Genomic DNA, 20,212 nt, shown 5'->3' with positions numbered 1-20,212 from the left:
TGCAGTGCATTATCTTCTTCATTCCCTGTGACTTTCATCCATTTAGACTATAGCATGTTTCTTAGCAGGAAATGCAAGTAACACTGTACTATAAGCAGCGAAATTCTGTCATTCTGTATCGTATTCTACATTTAGAAGTAATTTCAAATCTAATTTCTTAACAGTAGCAGCTCAAGGTGAGACTCAGAGCACCTTTTTTAATTTTTTTTTTTTTAATTTCTAAAACCTAAGAATGACACAAAAACAGCAAGAAGAATCAAATCCACAGATGGAACACCAGGATTTAATTTCAGTGAGTTACAGTAGGTAGGCAATTTTCAGGCTTCAGTCTTGAAATATCTTACGCTTGTGGTTAAATTCACACATATCCTCAATCCCACCAGCTTCTGTGGGCCTCTCGTGATGCTTAAAGATAAACATGTACATAATGGAACATGTCCACAAACTGTGCTTCATGAACAGGTTCTCGCACGCCATTCTACTGAGAACATCTGTACACTGAAGAAACCAGCAAACAATTTATCTCATTGGCCAGAAGTTCCACAAAATATTTATTACCAAAACTTATCTGAAGAACTTGTGTTTATAGTAAGTTACAAGCTGGGAAAGACCTCTCTGGAATCCAGAGATAAATTGTTGTTGTTAATTCATAGAGGGAAGATGCTACACATTCCTGAGTTTATAAGCACTAATGTTAAACAGCCCATTTTAAAACTAGATATATACATTAAATAGTCAGACATAAAGATAAGTATATGTGCTTTATAACTTGAAACAAAAAGCACATCTAAATACAATTAAACTAAGAGGATTTTTTAAATGTACCTAGCTCTCTGTGGGATATCAAGAAACACTACCATCAAGTGGATAAGCAAAAGTTATGCCTACTTGCAGATTTCCTTTGCAAACCACAGTTCAGACGTACTGAAATGATGGCTGCTTTGTAGCACCTATAGCAGGACAACGCCGTCTTCTTCATTTTTCCAAGACAAAAATGAGCAGATTACAGTTTTCACAAAATTACATGGACATTTGCATTAGATTTTCAAATATTCAAGTGCCTAGAAACTCCTGTAGAGATCTTATGAGCTATTCAGAGGCTTCTGAGCCATCTAACTCATACTGGGCACATACTAAAAACTCTCCCTTACCGGCAGTCCAGGCAATCCTTTGTCTCCAGGCAATCCTTGAGGGCCTGGCTCACCCTGAAAAAGGTAAACACAATAAACCACTGTGTCCATGAAAGCACGATTTACCCCAATCCACCCATCACACTCCTGACTCCTAAGGCAAGGCCTTATTTGGCAGTAAGTATGCTTGATTTGTGTCATCATTTGCCAGTGCCGATGCATGCAGTGGATTGTCTGTGACCACTTCCCATGGCTTCTAAGACCACTACTTTGGAACTATTGTTCTACATTCCTCCACTGCTGGAAGGCAAACCAGAACATCTCAGATTGTCATCTTTGAACACGCACAGTAATTCATGGAAAGAGGCTAATAACACATGCTGAGATAAAATAGTCATTGTAATCCTGCTTACAACTTCAAGAGTGAGCCATATTAACAGCCCTTATTTGGGTCTCAGACTAATGCAACTCCACCAAGTAACACAGTGACTCCCATGACTTATGCAGTGGCTTATGCAAGCTCACATCAGCTCCCACACCATTCTGTATGTGTCCTAGACTAATCCAATATGCCTATACTTCATGTGTGCAGAGAATCTTTGACTCAAGTTCCACAGGGCTTTTATAGACATGCTGATGAGCTACACATGTATCTCAGTAAATGCCTGAGTAACAAAATAAGTGAGAGAAATCCGATTATTTCATGTTAGTGTGTGTCAGAGTGAAAGCAAAAGACTTGGAGCTTTTTATTTACTTTTTAGAAAGGAATTGTTGGTTTTTTATCATTTATTTTTACACAACCATATTTCACAGGTCCAAGGAAAACTAAAAGAAGGTCATTCATTCTAGGATTAATGATGGAAATCTTTAAATAGCTTTAAGATTTATCATTCTGACAGGTATGGATTCTACAATGCTCTACACTGCTCTGAGCTGACAATATTTTTATTCAATAACTCTCTGGAGATTAAACTAGTGCAGAAAATGAGTATGGTTTGGAAAGATAATGGCCCTCACTGTCTAATAAGTTTTTTCAGCCTTTGTATCAAGGGGATGGGAGGGCTTCTAAGTAATATTTACCTTTTCTCCTTGTTTCCCTTTTGGGAATCCCATGAATTCTAGTATTCCAGTCGATGGAGGGGGACCCGGAGGGCCAGGCAGTCCTACATCACCCTGTAGGCAAAAGATGAAGGTATTAACATAGGCAGAGTGCACCTGATTTCTTATGAAAGTTGCTTGTGAATCAGGAAAAAAAAAATCCAGTCTAATTTTATGTTTTGTACAAAGTATTTGTGTGCCTAAGTACTGGCACAGGAATTTGGCCATGAAAGCCAAAAATCAGACTGAAAATTAAGATTAGCAAAATGCATTAAAATTGTTTCAGAGAAGTTGTGGATATAAATCACGTAAAGACAAAAAAGAAAGGGAGGAAGGGAGGGAGGGAGGAAAAGCCTAATCTTTAAAATCAACAGAAAAACACACCAGAAACAATTTGAAGAGAAATGTGCAAGACAAGAAGTCAAGAAACAACTAGAAATGTAGTATACTGATAACTGATTTTAACAGCAGCAGAATCAAGCCCCAAACTGAGACCCCTGAGAAGCCCATTATGCCACCGTAAACTCCTCCCACAGACTCCAAGATGTCCATTAAGATACTAAGACTATAAATTATGCATCAGTTAATCCAAAGAATATTATGAAATGCACAGAGCATAAATTCCAAAGAAAAATTCAGTACAAGAGTTAAGTTTCCATATAAACTAAAGGACAGATTCAGAAGGTGTCAAAAGAGGACCTTGTGTCTTGACTGCCATGAAAGCTCTGCACTGAAATGACACTTTCTTCCCTCACTTCATTCAGGAAAAGCTCCCATCCTTTTTTCTTTGTAAAACATTATCAGCAACCAGCAAGACTCTTCAGTATTTGGACTGTCATTCAGTCCAAAAGAAGAAAAGGAAACACAGAAGAAGCAAATGCTGGAATCCAGCCACTGTGTAGAGGATAAAGTTATGATGGAACACTTGAGTATAACTTTACACTCCTTCTGTACCAGAACAAGATTCACCTACTTTTTCTCCTTTCTCTCCTTGAAAGCCTAATCCCATATTACCCTAGGGGAGAAAAAAGATGCCAATGAATAACAAAACATCAGCAACATTGGTATCATTATCATCTAGGCACACCATAATGACAAAAAAAATAGCCAACAATCAGGTGTGGCAATATGACAGAAATGTAGGTACTTACTTTTGGACCTGGTGGCCCAGGAGGACCCACTGGACCCTAAATGTGAACAAGATCAAGACTTAAGTAGGATGCAAATAATAGGAACAACATTTGGTACCTGAACTTTCATTTCATCTCTGTTCCCAGAGCAAAAGCAAGTGATAAAATAATCTTCTAGTCTTCATATCTATGAGAGACAGCATAGTCCTTTGGCACTACAGTTAGTTAAGAGCAAATCTTAATTCAAAAGCAACAAACATTTAGTTTGTTTTTATGGTTGTCCAAATAAAACTCTCTTCTAGTGTCTCAGAAAATGAACTTTTCAGCACATTTCATGAGAAAGGCTCTAACCATGCAGAGATCAGAATATTTCCTCTAGTTCTGAGATGAGGAAGCCTTCAGAACAGTATTAAGTACTGTTTGTAGATGGTGCTCTAGGGCTTTGCTGGAGCTCTCATTCATGACTGTTGCTCTGAACACTGCTCCAGAGGAGAACTTTGGCTCTTGAGATTAAACAGTCTGAGTTCAAGTATTTCACACCTAAAGAACAGGCTTCATCCCCTTACAAGGGCACAAACTTCTGCTCATTGTGATGAGACAAATGTAGTCAAGATGGAAAGTTGCCAACATTTTGAACTATTCTATCAAGAAGTACAACAGTCAGGGCCTCTTACTTGCAAACCTGGTAATCCTATAGGGCCTGCAGGACCTGTTGGACCTGGAAAACCTTTGGAGCCCTAGAAGAAGAACACAGGAGAAATACAGAATGTGTAGCACCTATCCCATCAGAAAACATACAGCAATAGCCCCCCAGTTATGTACATTCATTTACATTCTTTAAGAACCCAATTCATATTACAAGACAAAAGTTGGAAATCAAAGTTACAGATTTGAATGGTAGAAGGGAGTTTGAATTTCATAGGGAAAAACAGAACAGACAATAGCAAAATCTGACTTCTGCTGCCATAACATGGACCAACTCATACCATTAGAAAACTGGAGTTATTCAAGCTACTGGTATAAAGAAAACACACAGCCCATTAATTTGAAAAGTGTCCCTGAGAACCAGTACAAAGGAAAGCACCTACTTCCAGTAATATTCTTAAAAATTATAATTCCCAAATTAAATAACTTACAGAAATACCATCCAAACCAGGAAGACCGTTTTCTCCCTAAAAATGAAAAGCACATCAGTAAAAATACCATTGTATCACTGCAAGAAACTATGAAGGGCTATAAATACATATTTATTAGTCTAAACAGGAATATTTGCTTTTTAGTTAATGTTCACTTTTAGTTCTGACACCTGTGCTCCCACGTTTGAATTGGGAAATGGAAAGGCTCCAAAAGTCTGAAATAACAGCCACCATTTTATTGACAGGGAGCAAAAGAAACTGAAGTGGCATGAAAAAGTTGCATTAGTTGTAAAAAATCTGAAAAACACACTGCAAAAACTTTCACTGCAAACACTATAAAATGTTATTTCAAACGATCTGTATTTTCCACAAATAGCAAACTTAATTTAAACAGAGATCTATTTAACTTTTACCAATGTATGGTTGTATATGCATATATGGGTAGAATTTCAGAAAAGTTCGTCATTTTGATAAACAAAAGGGCAGAGTGAGGGGCCTTACATGGCAGAATTTATTAAAATATTTTTTATATTTAATGAGTAATGAAGCTGCTGAACATAGCACAAGATGTACCAAATCTTTTATAGTTTTTTCCCAAGCCTGGTGCTTCTGTCAAAAGTTAACACCACTCCAAGCTGGTGAATGTTTGCTTCAAGGCAACAAAGAACTAAATTTTTATATGAGGATATTGAAGAACCTACTCACTGTCTGGAAAAATAAATTGTGATCATGTTCCCATAGTCTGTATTCTCTTTATAATAAATAAAATCACACACATGATACAGACATTTCAGGGCAAGGTCCTTATTAAACAGAGAATTAGAATTCTGACTTCATAGCAATAAATGGTGAAATAGTATGAGTGGAATATGGTATTCATGCATTTAAACCCAGAATACAACCGGCTGATTATTAATATCTCCCAGTACAAAAAACACTGGGAGGCAAGTGGGTTTTCACAGGAGAAATCTTAATCTGTGCTTGCAAGTCTCCTGGGCAATTATTTCAACAGACCTGGCATGCGTGAGGATGCCACATACAGGGAAGTTCTGCATCTGAAAACAAATACACTACCTCATGTAAATCAGGGTAAGCTTACCAGAAATTCCTCATATCTGTGTTTGGCACCAACAAATGAATGGTGCCAGCTGCCTAGAGACAGGTGAAGGACCAGCAACTACTCTGAACAGTAGCAGGATGAGTTATGTGCCAGCAATCCAGTATGCAATAAACAAGATGTTTTAGTGCTGCAAAGATGAAGCAAATTCAAGTTCTGAGAGCATTCTGTGTTGTCATTAAGGAATGGTCTTTTCCTCTGCTCTGCCTTCAGACCTACCTAGAACGCCCATGTTTAGCATTATGAGCAGCCTAAGCTGTAGCATCAGCCCTGAAACCTCTGGGACATCAAACTGTTTCTCATCCTGTGTTTTCTCCCATAGAAAATCTTACCTTCATTCCTTTAAGGCTGCCTTGAGCGAAAACAGGTTCTCCTTTCAGACCTTTGGGGCCAGGACGACCCTGATAAAAAATAAATGACAAAAATAAATTTCTAGTAAACAATACACTGATTTGGTTTTGGAAGAAATTACATTCAGTATAAAGAACTTCTTGCTCCAGTAAACTACAAAGGTAGCACTGCAGTGGTATTAGAGAACTTAAGACTTCCTGAGGCTTTAGAAAAACAACACTCTGCAAACATTTTCTCTGGTATTTTCCTGCTTATATTAGATTTTTCTTTTATTTTAGGCCTTTAAAAACTTTTAAGATTCTCCCTGAATCTGTTTGACATGCTGTAACTGCCCTGTACATGTATATATCTCTTCTGTAGAACAGTACATTAACATATTTGCTTAGAAACAGTGAGACAAAAAAAACCCAAAAACACACAACAGGTTGCATGCATGAATCTTCTGAAAAAGCAGCTGTTATAATTCTAGATTTACCCCATTTATTTTAATCCTCATCATTCCATGCAGTTTATCCAATGTGATTTCATGTAATTGCCACCTTAATTTGAGGAGTTAGCTGATCCAAGCAGCTTTTCTTGCCAAAAATAAAATCCCACACGCATTACAAAATAGAAATTTGAGCAGGAAGTATGAGTAAATCAGTTATTTTAGAAAGTCATACTTTAACTTGCTTTTGTTTCTTTGTTATTTTCAACATTACATAAACTTCAAGTCTGGATGACATACAAGAGACACGAGCAGTTCCTTTTTTGAATCAGCATTCCCTAACCTGAAACATTTCAACTGGAAGATGTTTGACACATTATAGTTCTTAAAAACTTTATCACAGTCTCTTCTCAGTCAGCTTGAATGTTGCCAGTGCCAAAGGGATAGGGAGCACACTGTCACAGGACCTTCATTTCAGCCTCAAAAGTTAACATTTACACAGTAAATAAGAGTGGAATTTCAATAAGAAAATGACACTGAGCTCTAAGAATACTAAGGAACTTGGGGTTATAGGGTTCTTCCTAAGAACTCGGGAGCTATTTGTCCACCACTGGTAAGAAAAGCAAATCCTGGCTTAGTGACAACAAAACACTACAGCTGCCTTGGGACGTACCGGCAGCCCGGGTATGCCGGGAAATCCATCTGCCCCAGAAACACCAGGACTCCCAATGGTTCCATTGCAGCCATCGAGGCCAGGTGGACCCCTGGGTCCAGACTGGCCAGGGTGACCCTGTGTAAAAAGGAAAAAGAGAGGATGATGACAGGTGGTATTTTATTAGCAACACTGTCCCTAGAAAACTTCCGTCTTCCAAATGGCAACACAAAACAAAGGAAACAGGCAACTCCCACTCAAGTTCAGTGTATGACAGGCTGCAGTAGAAGTAGGTTCTTCAGCCAGCATTGTTTATCCTCCCCAAAGATTAAATCCTAGAACATTGGCTGGATTCAATTATCTTTCTCTCCAAGGGATAATTTTCTGAAGTACATAACTTGTGCATGAGTAGGTCCTGAAAGCACAATCTGAAATACACAGCATATGACATGGAGCACAGTGCGAGGGTGCACCTGACAATGATAATGGAAGTTGCTCATGTGAAAACTAGGAAAAAAGCAGGTTCAACAATACTGAGCATTTGTAATTCCAAAGTTATAGTTCCAAACATGAAAGTTGCACTGACTTCTCTTCCTCTCCACTGTGGATTCTTTCTTTTAATAGTTCAACAGATGTTCCAACTCCAGCATCACATCATTCACAAAACAGCTCTCCTCATCGTATTAAACTTAAAACCTTAGGCAAAGCAACCGGAGAAAGATCTAATGAAACTAGCAGTTGTTAGAGAAAGTTTTTGTAATGGTCAATTAATAATCAAAAGCAGGATGGAAAAGAGTTGTACCTAATTCTGATTTCACACTAATTTAGCCCTGCCATAGCTCTATTCATTTGACTCAGCATCATAGTGATGCAAAGGAGATAAACATTAGAGCCTTTAGTTACTTTTTCTTCAGTATCACATGGGAATACTTTGGCAAAACAAAGGAAGGCCAAACTGTCAGTCACAATGCCCAGGTATTAAGCTTCTCTTTATCCTATCCACCTCTTCATAGAAACGAGCTCTGTGGCACTCAAAGATGATGTTTTGTGGTAAGAAGAAAAATGAAATTCAGGGAGTGAGAATCAGTAATTGACAGTTCTCTCTCTCCCCTCAGTACACCCTGATTTTCTATCATTCCCAGAGCGTTTTTGTGTGATCCCAAAGATTCATCTTTAAGGTATGGCATTAAAAGAGTTATGACTCATGTTAGGAAAGGGAAAAAGAAACAAGGATAAAATGGAGATAAACCAGAACATTAACAATCCTTCACGCTTGACACATAAAACAAATCAGATTTGTGCTACTGAAGGTCTTTCCAGTCCAAGCCAATACCATATACTCTGACCAAGCTCAATGAGAACTTTGTATTAATGTAAAGATCTAAGGATCTTAAAAGGATCTTTAAGATCTTAAAGGATCTTTAGCCTTGCTAAAACATGAGAATGCAAGAATCTCCATTTTACAGATGAGAAGCTGGGGTCACACAGTAGCTTAGTGACTTTCCCAAAGGATGCAGAGTAACTTACAACATGATTATTTAAACATTCTAACTGATCACCAGTGTCAGCTGCTACTGAAAGAGCCATTGCTTGCTGCTGGCCACTCACACCTACTCTTCTCTGTGCTAGCATAAGCACAAGCAGAGCAGGCAAGAAACCAACAACACAGCAGAAAAATAACTATTCTGTTTCTTAATTTTAACCAGATGAGTTCCTTGCTCCAGCACATCTACGTGGCAATTTGTACCAACAAAATGGAGAGGAGAGAGCCCAGATCTGCCATCTGTCAGTCAGTAAGGTGCAAACTGAATCAACACAAAGTGCATATCCACTGCAGGATCTAGGCAGCTGATGTAGACAGAGATAAATTTGAATGTAACAAGGCCTCAGGACATAGAATGAAGTCACAGAAATCATCCCAAAGCATTAGCTAAAGGCACCACTGTGTATGTAGTACCAGTAGCCCTGATGATTAAAGTCTGCTGGTCAAAGCACCCACCTGTGGTATGCAAGCAGGGGACTCTCCAGGCCCCAGTCAAATGACGTGAAAGGGCTGAAGCACCAATTTATTGCCACTTATACTTCATTTAGTTCCCAAATCTGGAACAGATCAGTGGCAAGCCACCCTCCTCCATCCATACAGTACGTCATAGCCAAGAGCAGCAAGTCTCTGATGCGACAGGCTGTGACTGCAGAGGAAGGCCAGAGTGGTCGATTCCTATGAGGTCCTTCCTTTTGTTTACAGCAACAATACAGAAGCTATGCGAGATAAGTGCACACGTATCTGGTTACAACATAAGCTGGCCAACTGCAGGGTTTAGGGAAGCTGAGCCAACATCTGCCCCTCAGACAGATGAGGAAGCAAGCTGCTGAGCCTCCAGGGCTGGCCAAGAGCCAGCTGTGCAGGCAGCTAACCAACGGGCCTCATGTCTTGGGAAATGCTTTGGGTAAGATCTCCTAAATCGTGGCGCAATACAGTGTCCAAGAGGCCCAAAAGACTTGGGTATCCCTAACATGTGAGGAGGGCTCACAAAGAGGATACACATCATGCTGACTATAGTGAGTGCTTATGTGTACTAAACACATCTGTGGCCCTGTCACTTAATCCCATGGCATCCATGTCCGTGGTTCTGAGCCAAAGCTTGACATAGCTGGACACAGACACATGTTGTCTCTTTTGCTCTAGAAGAAAAACATGGGATTTCCTACTTTCTATTGTGCAATCAGAATTCATTATGTTTTAAGAATCTTATCTCTGGCAATACTGACTGTGCATAACCAGCTTCCTCAGGAGTCACAAAAATCTGCCTGAAATTATTTTTTTACCTAAAAAAAAGTAGTTAATAGTTTCACTCTACTAGTTCTACAAGTTCCACTCCATTTACCCATTCTCAGCTCCTCCAATTCCTGCGTCAGACACATCAGTTCAGCTCAAGCACTTCAGCTGACTAAGGTGAAGCAGCAGCTTTTATAGTTGTTACTGATGACATGGCAGAGTAACTAGTTTACAAACCTGAGCTAAGAACAGGCTGGAGAGATTACTTGTGCTCTCTGTTCTCACAAAAGGGATCATTCCTTAGGACACAGATAAGGAAATCTGAACTGTTCATCTAGGCTTTTGCTTTATCTGACTCTTTTGCATACACTAATGCTGTGATCCCAAGCGACCTCTTTTCTAAATCTAACAGGCTTAGCACAAAGGCCGTCCCAACAGGAGAGCTCAACAAATATTTAAAAATCGGGAAACGAATGCAATCAAGGGTGAACACAAAACTAATTGAAGAAGCAGGTTCATGGATTGCTACAGCAAAGTGGCCTCTTTACAGCCTTGCCAAGTGCTTGTATTTCCTCTAGGAGGGACACAAAATAGAGAACTTCACCTCTCTGTGTAACTCTAACTTTCATTGCACAGACAAGCGCTTATTCTGCACAGAAATACTTCTTTCCAGAACTCTTCAGATAGTTCATGAAAAGCTATATACATCCCCAGCTTCAGCCCTTGCCAGAGGTGTCCTTGAATCTTGTCCTATGGGAAAAAATAAACTTCCCAGTAGGGCTAAGGATTTGATGGTTTCCTCTGCACTGTGACACAGAAGGGCTAGCAATAAACACATGCTGCTGCTGTATTTATTAGGTTAAAAGGATTAGTCAGGCCAGCTGCAACAACATGATTTACTTACCAGCAGTATTCCCCAGGGAAATTCTATGGAACACCATTTACATTAAGGTCAACAGTGGGATACTGCTCTGAATTACAGTCTTGCAGTCTTTTGGCCACGGTCAAAATATACCTGCCCACACTTTAGATACCTGCAGGCTCAGAAGATGCTCTCTTCATGTTTGGATGTTAATTCTTGTGCAAAGATAGTGATATATTTTTACTTCTCTCTTAGATATATCAGCACACAGATACTTTTTCTCCTTTGCTCTGCATTTCACACAAACATGTAATGTCATCGGTTTGTGTACATTTCACAACAAACCTAAGCTAACTCCCCATCCTGAAATGCAACTGGCAAAAATGTAAATATTTTCTCAAACAGTGGTGTTTGCTATTTTCACCCAGAATTAAAGCATTTGTCTCAATGGCTAGAATGTAAACAATATGTATTAGTTTCCCTGCGCCCTTTTTCTGTCCTGCAGTTGTAACACAGAAGAGCCAAAGGTGAGCATTTCACTGCTCATAAGCAGCAAAACCTACTTCTTTCCCGCTGGCCCACCTGCTCAATACTGTAAAGGAGACAGAGTAGATCTGCATATGCTGGAGGCTTTGAATCCTCTCATCTGCCTCCCCCACTCTCTCCTTGGAATGCCTGCTGCTGCCAACTACCTGGCAGTGGTTTTTGCTATATCTCTATCCTTCCCTTATTGTTGGGAATCCCCTTTCTCCAAAGCCTCATCTGAAAAAATACCCTGAGAACAGCATGTTCCCACAGCGTGTTCAATTAAATTAAGTATTATGGGAACAGCTTGTTCTCTTCAGAGCTAGAGAGTTAGTCTGCTGGTGGGAAAAGAAAAAATAGCAGCAAGGGAGTAGAGCAGGAGAGAAAACAGGCAAGGATGAACTGAGGGAGAGAAGGGGCCAAGAAGGAGCTCCTTCATGGGGCCAACTGTGCATCTTCAGCCAACCTATCAAAACAATTCAGCGTTTGATAGGAAGTAGGAAAACACAGCTCAACCATGATGAAACTCTTGGCCAGCTGAGAATGTAAGGTAGATGGGAAAGAGAATAAGAGTGCTCAGAAGCACAAGCATACAGCAGGAAAAATATCATTAAAAGGGAAATATAATTCTAATACCAGAAGGAGAAAGCAGAACTAGCTAAATAGTGCTGAGAGAACAAGGAAACCTGGGGCAACTTCTAAAGCTGGCCCAGCTAAAAAGTCCTCTGAGGCAAAGCATTTCTAACACATCTCTCCAAGAATCACTGGGGAAAACCAAAGCAAAAGAGAGCTCATCAAAATAGGCATATAATTTTCAGTATGATGCAGGAAACAACTTCTAGAAAGTTCAAGTTGTAAAGAAACAAACCAAAGACTCCTGATGGTCAGGAAAAGTAGTTACCAACTCTTACCACATGGCAAATGCACTACTCACCTCTTTTCTGTTTTAGGTTTCTGAAAGGCTCAGATCTAAACCGATACTAGAGCCGAGCCTGGAAGCAAGAATTCTTCAGAGGCCTCAGACCTAATCACTGTTTGGTTCACATCATAGGAAGAGAAGATTGAAGGAGATCTGATAATAGTTATCACATATAAGAAGGCTACTGCGAGGAAAACTGGAACAATCTGCACCCTGTGCCCGCAGCAAGCAAGATAAGAACTAATTGCAGCATAAATTACAATATGAAAGATTGAAGTGAGGGAACTGGATTCTTTTTCAAACAGAGAAAGTAGAGTCTCCATCATTACACATTATGAAGAATTGCCATTTCCCTCTAGAGAGAAGAGACATTCAAGTGACTTATATTTGCATATGTAAACTCACTGGGATCCCATTGATGCCTTGAAATCCTGGAACTCCCATTGAACCCTGAAATAAGATGAGAACACATTATATTTCTCATTATCAATCTGTATATTTCAGTCACTGGTAAAATAGTTTTCACTTCAACACTTTCAGTCTTGGACTTCAACCTTCAATACTAAAAGAAGCAAACTATCTCACGTAGATTCCCTCTGACCACAGAAGTCACTGAAGATATAAACTGAACATCTGAGCCTGTCTAGATGCCAAATGAGTGTTTCAGGAATGTTTTAATCAGGCAATTTAAAGGAAAAACATAATCTCCTATTGCACATCTGGGGAAAATAAGATGCCAGGAATATAAACAACCCAGTGTAAATTTAACTCTCAGCGTGACGCTTGATCTTCCAAGAGTTTCAACAAGTCTTAAAGGTTCTTATTCATCTATGTTTTTATACCTCCATCCAGGGACAAGTAGACAGCTTTGTTAATTCAGATCACCTCCGACTGAGTTGCAAGGGAATATCACTTTGCTGGTTCTACTGCTCTACTCTGGATAATAGTAGAACAGGCTGCACGAGCAAAACACCCACCCGAAATTATTCTTGCTTTGGAAAGGTAAAGTATATTGCTTCTGTGAAGGGGAGGATCTTACTGCATGTTGGTATTGTTATGCAGCCATTTCAATAGATAGAAACAGAAGTTCTGGAGTAGACAAAGGACTATTTCAGTGCAAGGTAATTGGTTTCAGTTGTTAGAGGCTAGTTTCAATTCCAGATTTCTGTCTTTTCCAAAATGTGAAATAACTTCAGTGTTATCTGCTAGAATTGTGAAATATCACTCATATCAGCAGTCAGTGCTTGCTTTGAGTGCTCCTTTGCCTTTCAGATTAATGCAATTCTGAGGCAATGACTTTCATTGTCATCACTGTCAGTTTACTATGTTCTTTGCCTTATGAGAAAGGATGACTGGAACTTCAATGTGCTGACGAATATTAAGCAAAGTGGAATGTAACTGCAGCATATAAAGCAGAAGTGATCTGGCATTCACCTAGCTATCTCACTTACCAGCAGCTGACAAAATGTGGCAAAACAAGTTCTAGTCTGCTGGTCCTGGTTTCTAAACTATCTGGCTTTTTCTTACTTGCATATATAATTTGAGCATTTTGCATCAGATAGATGGTCAGATGATCTGGACAGTCCTGGAACACAAGTCCTTGTCCTGATGTCCCAAATTTCCTTCAGATTTTTGAAATAAGAAGCAATACAAAACTTCAAACTACTGTCCTTGAAGCATTCCTTTTATCCAAGCACGTATGCATGAAAATGGGAAATTCATTCCAGTTCATACATTAGACAGTATCAGACATTCCTATCATATAACCTCTTTTAGGCTATGTGGTGGGAGCATACACTCTGCGCTACTTTATGCAACTGGACATGATGAGTCCTCAGTGCACAACCCAAAAGTCAGGATGCAAACACATGCCTAGACACAATGTAAACTTTCCTTAAGGTAAACTACCTTCATGTATCCACTCTACATCAGTGAAAGTATTTGCTCATACTTCCACTGACTCTCCTGCCTGGTCTGAACACCCGCTTTGCTACTTCCTAAGAAGAAACAGCAGAACAAACCCTCAGGGCACTAAGGTACATTTGCTACTGTGCCCAATCATGCACATTCCCTTCACTGACACCTATGCTTTATGTTGGGTTATACTATTTAATATGGCAGTTCATAATATTACTTCTGTTATAAATATGTTTTCACCTGCAAAACTGAGTTGCAGGTTCCACTCAATATCCATTCCCTTTTTCAGATATCAGCTCGGTATCTTCTATATAGGAACCAGCTCCAGATCTCTCTGAATGTAGCACAAACGATATCCATCCATCTCTGGGCAGGTGAAGTGAGAAACTACTGGCAAAAGCAATGTGCTTCTAGCTATGGTTCACCTACCAGGATGGCTATAATGCTCAACAGCTTTGGAACCTGTGTTTTCACTTCAAAATAAAAGCAGGGGATTCTCAGAAAGTACTGATGCAATACCCTTGTCCTTTGGCAGACAGTCCAAGATGTTCCTTATATATTCAAACACAGATTAAACAAGACAACAGATCTATTGCAGGTGGAAAAAAAAGAAAATTCATTGTTGAACCTACCTTGTTGCCTTTGTGCCCAGCTGGTCCAGGGGGGCCCACTGCTCCTCTCTCACCTTTTGCTCCTGGCAAACCCTCTGGACCAGTAAATCCAGGAGCACCTATTGGTCCTTGAACCCCAATTGGTCCTGGCCGACCCTAAAATACAACAAAAAATAAGTCAATACACCATGTTTATAAACTTCCATTTGCTTCAGCCAGCTTAATCTTTAACATAACTTGATATCTGCTAGGTTAGTTAGGACTAAAGTTTTCCCCTCACATTTTCAGATAAAGATTGTTTTCAGATCTATTCCAGATAAATGATAATTAGATAACGAGTAACAGAAACCTCCCTTTTATTCCTGGAAGATTTAATAGTACCCATAGTGCTGTAGAAATGTGGTAAAACAACAGTGTTTTGAGATGAAGCTGACTACTGCTCAGGAAATTTGCAGACTCTTTTTCCAAGATGCAAAATACAAAAAGCTTTTTGTTCATGCTTTAGTTCAAGTACAATAGAAGACAAAACAAGATGCAAGAAGCGAGAGGGTCACATGCAGTCAGAAAACACACCGGATTATTTGAGACTAGTACCATGGTTGGCTCAAGACTAAAACTCCACAGTGAGTTAGCTTATATTCCACACTGATTGCCTTCCAGTCAGGGTGTGTATCTCGACCTTCCAACAGAAGAAGGTGCAATGCCAAACCATTGCCTGAAGAGGGCAACATTTTCTAAAACTGCAGAGACTCATCCGTGACTGACGAGCTCCTATTGTTCTACCACTGCAGATGTGCAGAGCAGTCTGGTGCTTGGTTATTTAGCAAAACAGTGCTGTCGAAATAATGCTGTAGGCGCTCTGGTTTTTTCTTAGCCTCAGAACCTACCACTTGACAGCTGAATACTTACCATGGAGTTCTGTGTTAACATTTTTACACTGCTCAGTTCATTTTGAGAGAATCTGAAATGGATCAACAGATTCTAAGAGCCCACAGTACTGGTAGAAATTGGCAGTTTAGGACAATGCTTTCTAGCAAGGGATGGAGTGAATTACATAAAGTTATCCATGTAAAGAATCAAGCCTGACATTAAAAGATACAGAACGGAGAAAGAAGTTTAAAAGAAAAGGCATCCTGCTTTCAGTTCTCTAGTGTCCACGTCCATGGCATTGTATTTTTATTCTATTTCCCTTACTTCTTAGAACAGCAAAAGGAATGCAGCTCCCTGCTGCAATGGTTTTAATAATCTCAGCTGGAGACATACAAAGTCTTCACTCCATGCCTTGGCAGGTAGAAGACTTTGCTACTAGTTTAAAAATGGATTTTTACATGTTAACAATCAAATGAAATGAAAGAATCCATGATAGATCTTTTAAATTCTTTTTGCAGGATCATTTTTATGCCCATTTAGGCTAAAACATAACACCCCATGTTCCATCACTCTCAGAGCAGTTTTCTTATAAGCTTTAGCAGTTCCCTCACATCGCTCCCTGTTGTGATTGTTTCATCTCAGTCTTTAACAGAGGTCAAGTACAGCTGTTCCACATTTCATACCTTTTCTGCACACACACTATGCATACTGTGAGCTTCTAGGGGCACAGGCTCCCATCTGAATAGGCTTTTCAGTTGATTACTTATAACTTTTTTCACTTTGGGATAATTATCAATGGAATCCTTTATATTGGGACCAAGCGATCGTAGCATTAATCTCCAACTCTTCAGTGGTCCTTAGCAACCACACAAAACAAGGAACACGCTGTGAAAATCACATGCTTTGCTCATGCTGTTGGTCTCAGCTTTAAGCTTCCAAGCTATTCAGAGCCTTGTGGGCGATGCTTCCCTTACAAGACATGGGCTGAGCACAGCTCACCTCAAGGCAACACAGCTGTGCAGATACCTGTACTGAGCAGGACAGCCACCAGCCTTGAGGGCAACAGCACCCATCAAGGTCTCTAAGGAAAATACACAGAATTCCTCAACCACTGGAATTGTAAACACCTGTATTTAATTAGTTTACCTGTTTAATGACACTGTTCCACAATGACTGGAAGTGATAGCTATGAGAATTTTAGGAGGTTTTTGTTTTGCACTGCTGCAGATGACTGAGACAAATATATCCAGAGGAGACAGAAAGGATAAGAAACTATGTTCTGCATGTGTGCAGCTCTGGAGCTGACAGCAAAAAGAAGCATGTTCTGAGTGGTGTCAGCATCCACAGGTTAAAAGGTCTCTTTTGGTACCATGCAAGAGATTTTAACAGTGCTTGAAGATTCTGTCCAGTGCCTCAGAGCACCACAAACCACAAAGACACAGTAAAGTGCTTCTAATCTCTCTGATAATGTGATTATGCCATGATAATCAGGCTCTCAAGAATTCCTACTGTTTCTTTTGAAGTCCGTGCGGATGGAAATCATATTTTATATGCTGAAACAAAGGACTTTGCTGCTAAAGAAGCCGTGCTTTTCATCACTCAGCAGCACTCCCATGAACTGTCCCAAGACAAAAGCGTTGTGAAGAGCAGACGCTGTGCTATGCAGGAGCAATGCCAGGAGAAAAGCACAACAAAGACTCAGGTTTTCCCACAAAGTAAACTCACAAGGTTCAGTGACTTCAGTGAGTTTACACTGTGGTAAGTGCCTCACCTTTACTGTGCTTTGGCACCAGGGTTGCTCTTACTTCTCACTTAGCCCAGGGATAAAAAGAACAAACAGCTCTTTGCAGTGAGGACAAGATTAATCACCAAATGTGAGCTGTATCGAAAAGAAACACCAGGGAATCAACAAAACCCTCCATTTTTGGTCACATATGTACACATAGTCCAGTGGCCTGTAGAAAACCCATTAGGAACTGAAGAAAATGGTATTGTTTTGGTGTGTGTGGCTTTTTTTAATGGAAAATTTTAGAAATTTAGTAACACCAAGCAACGACTTGAAATTACTATGAAATTACTATTTATAAGCCTATGAAATTACTGCAGTTTGTGAATCTTTCCATAAATGCCCACTAGAATTTCATATATTTGAAACACATGACATGAATTCTCCAACACGTTTGTGTATCAGGCTTTTAGTACCCGAACAGCACCAAATTATGATGTCAGTTCCTCTGTAATGAATATGTTGCTGATGAATAAATAAAAATGGCATTGTATCAAGACACATTTGTGGCCTCTCCATAGATAATTTCAGAATTCTGTGCCACAAGTTCAACATGCATTACATGCTTCTCTGCTACGTACTTTGCCATTGTAACCATTCAAACTACAGAGATGTCTCAGACCCAGGATGTTGCTCCACAACAAAGTGGAAAAATGGCTGGGGAAAGGAAGCACCCATTGCTTCTGCATCACCACCCTGCAGAGGGAGGTGAAACAAAATGACTGCAAAACATTTTGATCACAGCATCTTTGAAGACGGAAAAAGCTCTACAGGAGGTGTCTTCTTCCCTTCATCCTGCAATCCATTGCCTCCCCCAGGTGCCATAAGGAAAGGCCAGTTGGGTGAGGAATAAGGGAGTCTCTAAGGAATCCGCTGCTGCACCAATGAATACATCACAGTTTCTCCGTTGTCCCTTCCCATTTTGCCAGCTCTAATACCCCACATAAATTTTCGCCCACTACAGCAGAGCTTCACACATAGCACTGCAAATTCCAAACATTCTTTTTTTTTTTTCTTTTTTTTCCCCCCAGTGCCTCTGTTAGCTTGGAGAATCAAGTGCAGATCTGTTCCATCTTTCACTGTGCAATGGAATACAGGTAGCAGAGGTACAGAACCACCAAACAAGTCTCATATTTCAGGGACAAAAAAATAATACAAGTACCTGCCTACCTGGGGGGCAGATCTGCTAGCCTCCCTCCATACCAGACATTAATTCAGTGGCTCATCAGCAAAAAAGGGTGCTGAAACTCAGAAAGCTGGACAAGTTGATTACTAACCAAACAGAATGCTACTCATCAAGTTGGGCAGACCAGCTTCAATCAGTGTTTCAAGAACTCCATGTGTCGAAGAAAAAACATTGTTATTATTTTAAGTAAAATAAAGATCTGTGTACATAAAAAGCCACTGACTTTAAAGATGTTCATGCTTTCCCAAGCTAATGCACAAATCTATCAGATAGATTAAGGATGTCTTCTGTAACATGGCTTTTGACTTCCATTCTAGCACGACATTAAGTTGTACAAAATCCCAAGCTCCTTCTTTTCAAGTAGAATTCAGTGACCACAGTTTTTAAAAGGGTCTTATTTACTCTTTTTCTTCTTCACCCATCATTTCCTCCAAATACAATGTGTTAGAGACAAAGATTTACTTCACAAGTACACAGTTTGTAGTCTAAAGCATTTATTACTCAGCTGATTACACTGAGGTAAACCAAAGAACCAACCATTACTCTTTATGGAATTAGAAATGCATGTTCTTATATCCTCAGTACAAGGGGCAGAGCCCAGCTTAAAACTCTGAAGGAAGATCTATGTATGCTGACTCCCACATTATACAGATAGAAGTCCTTCACAAAGTATGTTCACACAGGTCATTCCTTCCCCCTTTAAGCCACAGCCACTTACCCTATCCAGGGATGCTGCATTACGCACAACCAACACACCAAGCTCAGGTGAAGTGACTGCAAGTGACATATCACAGCAAGGCAGTGTCCATTTGCACGTAGGGGCCTCTTAGTGGCATGACCCTTGGGTCAACCAGTCCTTCTTTGTAGGCCTCCATTTCCACCCTTCCCCTCTGCACCAGTGGTTACCCCCAGCCTGACACACAGCACCTAGCACAAGTAGCCCTGCTCTCATCTGGGGCCTCTCAGCTCTACTGAAATAACAATAATTACTGATGAAAAACCCTTCAATATTTTCCCAAATTACAGGTTAGTGTCATTCCTGCATTCCACTATAAGTAATTATTTTCCCTACCGAAAAATGCTTTGTACTTTTAAAGAATTATTGTCCAAAGTCTTCTACAAACTCAGGAAACTCTTGTTCAGGATAGCTTCTGTAATTCTAGCATACAGCTTGCTGTTCTACACAGCTTCTTTTATCACACACAAAGAAATAAGGACAAGAAAAATACCCTGTGCAGCAATCTTATTTCATTCAGTATCTTCCCAAAAATCTTGCAGTCTTTCTCTTTGATACCCCCCCCCCTTTGTTGGTCAGATTTTTTTTTACTATTTTTTTTACTATTTTTTTTATTTTTGAGAGAAAATAAATGTTACTCCTGTACCGTGTGGAATTCTTTAGTTTCATCACTGATTATGGAAGTTTTCTGTTTCTGCAAACAGAGCTTGGCACATTACACTGCAGAGTGCCAAGGCTGTCATCCCAGGAGTAATCTTTTAACATAGTAATGAGCAACAGCAAGCTGTTTCTCAAAATAATTTCAATTTTAGTTCATGTGATAACAAGTATTCTTGGAAGTAGAACTTATTTCTACTAAAACAGACTAAATGTGTATATATATGGCCTTATATACTATTTTTATATTTAAAAACAAAGCAAGAAAACAACCACTTTGATTCTAATAAATGACTTGCTTCCTGAATTCCGTACTTTAATAACAA

The 20,212-nt window shown here is 39.7% G+C and overlaps 1 protein-coding gene across 1 annotated transcript in view; it reads right to left on the bottom strand.

The window, feature by feature from the left end:
* Nucleotides 1-20,212, bottom strand: part of COL4A6 (collagen type IV alpha 6 chain) — a 121,022-nt gene that overhangs the window by 25,280 nt on the left and 75,530 nt on the right. The window contains exons 4-13 of the mRNA XM_048959945.1: nt 14,673-14,807; nt 12,529-12,573; nt 7,063-7,179; nt 5,944-6,012; nt 4,495-4,530; nt 4,033-4,095; nt 3,380-3,415; nt 3,202-3,243; nt 2,211-2,303; nt 1,152-1,205 (exon numbers count right to left, since the gene is read on the bottom strand). Of these exons, the coding sequence (XP_048815902.1) occupies nt 1,152-1,205; nt 2,211-2,303; nt 3,202-3,243; nt 3,380-3,415; nt 4,033-4,095; nt 4,495-4,530; nt 5,944-6,012; nt 7,063-7,179; nt 12,529-12,573; nt 14,673-14,807 (690 nt within the window). The remainder of the gene's footprint in view (nt 1-1,151; nt 1,206-2,210; nt 2,304-3,201; nt 3,244-3,379; nt 3,416-4,032; nt 4,096-4,494; nt 4,531-5,943; nt 6,013-7,062; nt 7,180-12,528; nt 12,574-14,672; nt 14,808-20,212) is intronic.

The sequence above is a fragment of the Lagopus muta genome, chromosome 13 (genome assembly GCF_023343835.1).
Source record: "Lagopus muta isolate bLagMut1 chromosome 13, bLagMut1 primary, whole genome shotgun sequence".
Classification (NCBI taxonomy): Eukaryota; Metazoa; Chordata; class Aves; order Galliformes; family Phasianidae; genus Lagopus; species Lagopus muta.
The sequence above is the reverse complement of the archived record's forward strand: the minus strand, read 5'-3'. Positions and strand labels throughout refer to the sequence as shown.